We start from the raw sequence: 8,464 nt of genomic DNA, 5'->3' as shown, positions 1-8,464 counted from the left end.
CTCCACGCCTTATAAATTCTGACCACTGACCACTCCTCACTCACTCACCACTTCACCAATCACCATCGTAGCTCGCAATTCCCCAATTCCCGAACCCAACGCAACGCTCAGATCCATTTCCCTTCTCCTTTCTCCATGGACGTCTTCGTTTTGCCACCTTGGATCCCCGAAGATGACCTTCTCTTAAAGAACGCCGTTGAGGTACCTCTCTCTCTCTCTCTCTTGCCGCGGCTTAAGCTACCAAACCCTTGCGTCTGGTGTTTAATTCGCGCAATTCAGTTCAATTCCTAACATATTTGTGGTTGTGGTTGTGTAGGCAGGTGCGTCGCTGGAATCGCTGGCGAAAGGGGCGGTTCAATTCTCGCGAAAGTATTCTATTGCTGAATTGCGAGACAGGTGGCGTTCTCTTCTCTATGACACGGACGTATCAGCCCAGGCTTCGGTTTCCATGGTGAATTTGGAGCTCTCCGGAAAGTCCGCTAAGGAAGGAACAATTGGTGACGCACACAATGGCGTTGGCGTTGTGGCGGCGAAGCGGAAGAGAGGTCCCAGCATCCGGAAGCAGTACTACGCCATGCGGAAGAGGCTTTGCAGACAGGTTTTCCACTCTCTTGATTCTTTCGACGAGGCAGTACATGATGAAATGGATTTGGTTAAGCTTAAGCGTGAGGGCGAGGTTGAATCCGGGGGAATTGTAACTTTAGATAATGATAATAATGATAAGGATATGAATAATAATTCGGTTGCTAATAATTTGGTTGGTTATGGGAGTTACTCGGGATTGGAGGATGTTGTGTTGTCTCATTCTATGAGTGATATTCCTTTGTGGAGAACAATTGAGGATGTGCCAGCACCAGCCATGCCTGTCGAAGCGAGTCCTAGAAGAAATGATCGCCATGGGGAGGAAGCAAGGGCAACAATGCTTCCCCCTTCCCATGGTTCGAAAGGCAAATGTGCAGTTGATGTGTCGAATGCTTTGGCATCTATGTCGGGAGAGGAGCAAAGGCGCCTTTCTGATCCACTTTCGAACTTATCAAATGAGGATGAGCCTTGTTATGAGAACGTTGATTCGCTTCTGTTGAGCTCTCCTTGTGAAATTCAGGGAAATGATGCCTCTGATATTTGCGAATCTCAGAAGGTGGATATGATGACCAAAGCTGGTGAAATGCCCAGTAATTCATCTACAGCTGGATTGGTGGTTGTTGCCAAACCATTAGACTACAGTCGTGGTGATGTGCCTTATGATTGTGATCCTTGTAACAATGCTGTGTCATCTGTTTCGGTCCGAACCCCTCATCGTGAACCCAGTGGAGAGTGTGAGTTCTGCTTCCTGAATGCTGAGGACGCTGATGTTCCATCTGAAGACAGTGCAGACTCGTCAATTATAGTTCCTTGTTTGTTGACTAGGAAACCCCAACCAATTGTCAAGGATGCAGGTTATACAGATTCATCTGTTAATAACCAGATGAAAAAGGAACTAGATAGAAGCTTGAAGAAAGAAAATAATTCACACTCTTCAATGTCTTCCCAGCGACAGATAGTTAAGGCAGTGTTAGTGCCAAATATAAATTCAACTCAGCCACCTGTCGGTGTTGTTACGAGAGCTGAAAATCCTGGAAGGAACCTTATTTCAGCAGTTCCTAGTCAGAGCAACAGTGTCAGTATTAACGCAAGTCACAAAAGATTAGTTCATGCCGCTATCTTGACAGCCATGGATGGACATCCAAAACAAAAGGTTAAATGCATGAATTCCATCAGTAGTTCATAACTACGTGCAAAACTTGTTAGGAAAGTCATTTATGATTTTGCTTTCATTAAGAAAGTTCATTGAAGTTGTATGTTGTAAGCAGGAAAGTGTTGCTTCGGCTTCAGCAAAACATCATGCAGATTCAAGGGCAGGGCAACAAAAGGATTTACCCGAATCTGAAGTAAAGTCATTGTTTCTCAATCAGGAAAGGGAGAATGATGATGATGATGATAATGACGAAGATGACTCTGATAATGAAATTCCTTCTTTTTCTGATATTGAGGCAATGGTAATTATTGTATGTTGCATTGAATAGCAATTATACTACATACTTTGTTATTTCTCATATCCTGGATCTCTCTTGTTCAGATTCTTGAAATGGATTTATGTCCGACTGATCAAGATACAAGTGCAAGCAGAGAAGGTAACTTATCTGACACATGCAAAAATGAAATAATCACAGTTTTGTTTGAGGTTTTAATTTATGCCTCAAAAAATGTTAGAAGTTGAATATTGAAGTGTGTTTAACAAAAATGGATTTTCATGATTTGATTAGAACTTTTGCACTGGATACAATGAGTTTGCTTATAACCCAATTAGCATTTTTTTTATAGTATATGCTTTCCATATGTCATAATTAAAGTTTTCAATATCAATCGTCAACAGATAGGGTTTAAATAGAGCCGTGGGTTATCCTCTGAAGTTTTATTAATGTGTTTTTTTCAGAGAATTTATTTTAATGATAGCTGTTGTCTTCTAATCTTTTACTCCAGTGTTGAGATATCAACATGCTGAGACCAAGAAGACCATCATGAGATTGGAGCAATCTGCACAGTCCTTTATGCAAAGAGCCATTGCATCTCGGGGGGCATTTGCTGTATTGTATGGGCGTAATCTGAAGCAATATATTAACAAGAGCGAGGTAAATTTATGGAGTTTTGACCTCTTGTTTTTCTTTAAAATGTGGATGAATGACATTGTACGAGTGAGAAAATGCTTGTTGTTGTTGTCGTTGTTGAACGTTGTGAAATACTAAGATCTCTTTGTAATGCATGTTACCTTCACTTTGGATTCCCATGCTGTGATTTGTTATCTTGTAGGCCAATTAATGCTTTCGCTTTGATTGCAAACAAAACAGAACCAGACTAGCATTATCTCTGAACAAATTGAACTCTATTGAAGTGAAATGCAATACTTCTGTTGATTGAGTGTTCCTCAACACTAAAATATAAAGTTTTAGTTATGTTATTTTCCTGATTAGGGCTGCTGTTTTTAGTTTGTGATGTTCTTTCCAAGTATAATTGATTCTTCTCTGCTTTTGTGCAATTTCTTTCTACTTAACAGGTCATACTTGGAAGAGGAACTGATGACCTACATGTTGATATTGACTTGAGAAGAGAAGGGTGTGCTAACAAAATATCTAGACGACAAGTAAGATTTTTCAAAAGCTTCAGGTGCAAAATTTCTGTGCATGGATAGCTTTTATGATTGGATGTGATTTATGTTTCATAGATTTTCATTTTGCGTGGATGGAGGAGGGGCCCGTTGGTAAGACTTTGTTGTATTTGAAAAGGAAAATGTATGAACTTATTTCAGTAACGGAATCACAATTAAATGATCTGTATATGCCTGGAGAAGGAAAATGTCTAATTTTAATGTGATGGTGTTATTGTGTGTTTTTATGGTAATTGAAGTAACTACCGGTATCATGACAGTGTCTGCATCTGCATGATTTTCGTGATGCAATGGACATTGCACTTGTAAGGACCCAGATAATAGGATATCCAGACATTTTTTATCATATCCTTCATAATTCATAGTGATTCAACTTTGACACCTACTTATTATCCATTAGGCTTTAATAAGGATGGAAGCAAATGGCTCTTTCATTATTAAAAATCTTGGCAAGAATTCTATCTTCTTGAATGGCAAAGAGGTTGCTCCAGGACAGCTGCGGGGTCTTAGTGCTAGTTGTTTGATCGAGGTAATCGCCTTTTCTTTCTACCTAAAAGTAACGTTTATTTATATATATTACAATTTACAATGCTCAAATATTATTGTATACCTTGAGAGCGTTATAATTCGAGGTAAATGGCTTGCGTACAGATTAGAGGCATGTCATTCATCTTTGAAACCAATAACAAATCTGTGAAGACTTATTTAGAAAATATGAATTGCAAGGGAGAAGACAAAGGGAAGGCTTTAACCATGGTTGCCTGAGACTTAAGAGATTTCTAAGAAGAGTAATGAAATCGAAGGAATAGCAGTATTGTTTAAGTGTAGCTTCTGAAGTTGTAGCAAGATGTTTTAGGAGTAGTTTCTCATGTCATAAAAAAATAGTTGTAACATTAATTGTTATTGTTAGTATGCTTTGTAAAGCGAGAGAGCCCAGGTTGTAGTTGTACATATAGATAGAAGTTAAAGAGCTATTAAGCTACAAAGGTATGATATGGCTGCGCTGTAAAATAGGAGGACTTGTGTTTTATGTCTTACCTTCGCTTCAGTGTAATTGGTCTCGTAGAAACTTCCCTGGCTGAAGTAATGGTTATTGAATGAATAAAATACAAATAGAAAATTAAAATTACATTTCTTTCTCTTGCTTAGTGGGGATATTATACTTCACACTCCTTTTGATTTCAAGTTGGCATTAATTCTGTTTTTCTTCCTATTGCAACAATCTATTTTCTGTTGCTAGGTGTTTTTGATTTGTTTGTTTCTTGTAGATGTCTCTTTCTTGAATTTAGATTTTCTAAAGAAGAAAGTTGGTAAAGTGGTAAAATGAAGGGTTAATCACTGATGATTTTGTAACTTCCATAAAATATGTATTCCATTATCGTAGTTTAAGAATAATTAACTCTTTATTTTACCAATTTTTTTACTTTAGAAGATCTTGACCGCTTTCTCTTTGTCTTTGACTATTTCTGAAGATCTAGTTTTCTCTTTGTCTTTGACTATTTCTGAAGATCTAGTTGGGTTTGTGGGCTTTTTTACCTGTTTTGTTGGGTTTCATATGTTCTTTTATTTTGTCGAGCTAATTTGACTGAAAAAAAATATCCCTATCTTTGATGAAGAGGAAAAAAAAAAGTTAGCATATGTTTATTGTAATTTATTTGAAAACATTACTATTGAATTTATTTTTCTTAAATTTTATTTTTTTTTAAATATTAAAAACTATACAATACTTTACTCTAAATTGTTTAATTTATTTTCTTGATGATAAACTCGAACATTGTTGTTTTGAAACACAATCTCAAAAAACAAAAGGGATTAAATTGACAAATATGAAGAACACTTCTAGTATGAGGCTGGCCTAAAAATGCTTTTTGATAATTAGTTTATCACTTAATTGATTTTGGAGGGAGATTGTTGGTGCATCACCCGTTGGAGCTATCAAAAATTCTACAATGGAAATTTAACAATTTCAGCACTTATTATTTTTTATATGCTGCACGGGAGTGTGTATCACAAAAGGATGAGATAGGAGATGTGTTTTTTAATGGTATAAGGATTAAAAAATTCGGTGCCTCCAATTTCTTATTTGGTTGTACAGTAATATCCAAAAATCAGATATACTGATTTATTTTGTTTAATTTTTTAAAAATGAATTATAAAATGGGGCTGATTTTTTTCGATATAAAAATAATTATGGTGTAACTCAACGAAATAGACGTGTATCAAATATTTACATTGCTATAGTGTCAGGTAAAATCGTATCGTAACCTGTTTTGCTTTTTCACTTGCATTTTACTCTAGATAGTTTTTTCAATTTTTTTTCCCATTCAATTTTTTTATTATTTTTTTGAAATACTAAAACACAGGGTGCGTTGTAAATGTGCATATTTTTTTATCCAAAACTACAAAACGCAGCTTGTGTTTTGCACAGGAAAAAGTATTTTAATCGAGAGCCTTACCTATAAATACGAAACTCAATTTATCCAGACTACCTCATTTTTACTTCCATTCCTCTTTCTTTCATATATTTCATACTTGTGAGTTTTTTTTGCAAATAGTTGTATTAAAAAAGTCGGATTATGTGAAGTTGAGGTTATGGAAGGAATTACAAATTTGCGAGTGTATTATAACAGTGAGATTATACCAAATACACATGAAGGAGTGACTTTTGTTTGTGAATGTCCATTTTCATTTGCTATTCCATGCACCATGAGTTTTGTAGAGTTGCAAAATGGTCTTTGTGAGAACATACAAAGTCACATTTCGAAAAGGGTGAGCAATATTTTGTACAGAAATCCTGTACAAGTATTTGGTAAGTTGATACAGTTTCAAATAATGTCCATCACTGATGATATATGTATGCAGCAGATATTCTATATTTATCAACAAACCCGATTTCACGTGTCGATGATAGAACTGTACGTTGAGTTTGAACAACATATGTGGATGGACGCGGTTGGCGAGGAGGTCAATGTTGATGAACTCGGGGATTTAGATTGGGAAGAAGATAACAACGACAGTGAAGAGAAGTTTGAAGCCAACTATAAATTCGATGACGAAAACGATGACGGAGACCTGACAGGCAATCCGGCGGTACAAAACGAAGCGCATGCGATTGCAAGTCAGCACCCCTTTAGTGTTATGTCTTTTTTGCGGACTCTGGATCTCGAAACTATGCATGCCCCGAAATTTCTTGAGTAAGCGAATATAGGTATATTATGCTACCATTTATTTTATTGGCTTTGTCCAACTAGTGGTGGTTTGCATGTCGTAGGTGAAGGCAATGTTGCGATGGAAGATGGTGAGTTTAATGTCGGAATGAAATTTGGTTCTAGAGAGTCGGTGATATATGCAATCAAAAGCTACACTATCTCTAGAGGAGTTGATTACACTGTGTATGAGTTTGAGTTGCAGATATTCTATGCAAAATGCAAGGGTTATGGTGTAGGGTGCGATTGACTTATCCGAGCTAGTTTGATTCGAAAGAAAAGTTGTTGGGGGATCATGAGATACAATGACAAACACACGTGCATAATGGAGACGATTTCACAAGGTCATGCCAAGTTGGACTCAAACACAATTGCAGATGCTATTAGGCCGTTGGTTGAAGCAGACCTGTCGATAAAGGTGAAGTCTATTATTGCAGAAGTTCAATCCAAGTTCAACTACACTGCAAGTAACTGCAAGACTTGGTTGGCAGAGCAGAAATCTATCCAAAAATTTTCGGTGATTGGGAAGTTTCTTACTAGACTCTGCCAGTATGGTTAAAAGCAATGATTGCGAAGATGCTAAGGTCTCGTGTTCAAATAAAAATGCTCCCCGTTTACCGTGAGAGTGAGGAGGTTCAAGGTGTAAGAGTTCTCTATCGCATTTTTTGGAACTTCTATCTGTGAATTGTAGTATTTAGATACTACAAGGCATTGGTGTAAGTTGATGGCACTGCGAAAAATATAAATGTGCACTTTTAGTTGCGGTGGCACTAGATGAGAACCAAAACATTGTACTTATTGCATTTGCCATAGTCAAGGGTGAGACAGAAGACACTTGAGAGTTTTTCCTAACCAATTTGCGGAGATATGTTATTACCATTGATCGTGTGGGCATTATTTCTGACCACCATAACTCCATCGACGCAGCAATAGCTCGCAATAACATTGCATGATCACCACAAAAAACGTAACATATATTCTACATCAGACTCATCGGGTTCAATTTCTTAAGAAGGTTCAAGACTTCGTATTTACATAAACTCGTGGTTCATAATAATAAATTATTATTGTCATAACAAACAACATTATAAATGATTATTATTTTTATCTTAAACATCATTATACAAAATAAATAATACACTAATCATAAACATCATTATACAAAATTAATAATACACTAATCATAATATTAATTACTCATATATACCGAAAACACTAATAATAATAATAATAATAACGAAATTAACAATAAAATTAACAGTTAAAATACAAATAAATAAAATAAATAAAATAAAAATAGATAAATTTATTCATCACAAAATTAAAAAAAAATACTTACCCATTGAAGATGATTCAGATATTCAATAATATGTTCTTAGGATAATAGAAAATCACGAACCATTTTTTTTTCTTAATTTCACTCTTCACTCAATTAAAATTATCATTTTTTTATTCTTCTTCCTCCCTCACTGAAATTCTAAATCTTCTTCTATTTTTCTTTCTCCCTCGCTGAAACCCTAAATCCTTGTACCCCACAACGCAAAACGCTCCTACAATGTCACTTTAACAAACCCTCAATGAAGTGAAATTCTTGGTTCTTTTCTTCCAACCTGTGTTTCGCATTTTAAAGACCCACTTCAATACTACTCTCTTCCAACACGTGTCGTCCATGCAGCGATGTTCCTGCCAATTGCAACCTGCGATTTGTCTCTGGCGCCTGCTAATCGCAATCTGTGTTTGGAGAGTTTCAAGGTGGTCAACCCGACTGGTCCTATCTGTATGCGGGGAATATGGAACACGTTTCGATACATGGTTGTCCCTTTATGCCAAAAACAGCTTGTGTTTTGCAGTTACATGTTTACTTCTTTTTTTGTTTTACCCAAAACGTTACTTGCATTTTGCAGGTAATTGACCATGACAGATCTACATATGTAAATAACACACCATGTACTAATATAATTGAATTTTACCATTTTTTACTCTATTAATAAATTAATTTCTGACAAAATGAACGATCCAATTTATATTTTTAAAAATTTAAAAATTTTTAACATTG

General features: G+C 36.0%; 1 protein-coding gene across 4 annotated transcripts; it reads left to right on the top strand.

The window, feature by feature from the left end:
• Window positions 7-4,334, top strand: LOC107625285. 4 transcript variants are annotated; one of them, XR_002358481.1, is made up of 9 exons: window positions 7-201; window positions 317-1,735; window positions 1,851-2,036; window positions 2,117-2,171; window positions 2,521-2,669; window positions 3,092-3,178; window positions 3,260-3,295; window positions 3,442-3,507; window positions 3,603-3,728. XR_002358481.1 is itself a non-coding variant. In XM_016327897.2 (8 exons), exons 1-8 carry the CDS (start codon window positions 136-138, stop codon window positions 3,965-3,967), a joined length of 2,205 nt encoding a protein of 734 aa, XP_016183383.1. In that variant the 5' UTR covers window positions 7-135; the 3' UTR covers window positions 3,968-4,334. The 4 variants fall into 4 exon arrangements, 1 of the variants encoding a protein (XP_016183383.1); XR_002358483.1 differs by lacking the exon at window positions 3,260-3,295; XR_002358480.1 differs by having other exon boundaries at window positions 3,260-3,507.

Source organism: Arachis ipaensis, chromosome B01 (genome assembly GCF_000816755.2).
Source record: "Arachis ipaensis cultivar K30076 chromosome B01, Araip1.1, whole genome shotgun sequence".
Taxonomy (NCBI): domain Eukaryota; kingdom Viridiplantae; phylum Streptophyta; class Magnoliopsida; order Fabales; family Fabaceae; genus Arachis; species Arachis ipaensis.
This window is presented reverse-complemented; position numbering and strand designations above follow the sequence as displayed.

Coding starts and splice junctions, on each gene's coding strand:
- LOC107625285 (XM_016327897.2), top strand. CDS start 136: ATGGACGTCTTCGTTTTGCCACCTTGGATCCCCGAAGATGACCTTCTC. Junction 1,736..1,850: donor ATGGACATCCAAAACAAAAG/GTTAAATGCATG, acceptor TGTTGTAAGCAG/GAAAGTGTTGCTTCGGCTTC. Junction 2,172..2,520: donor TACAAGTGCAAGCAGAGAAG/GTAACTTATCTG, acceptor CTTTTACTCCAG/TGTTGAGATATCAACATGCT.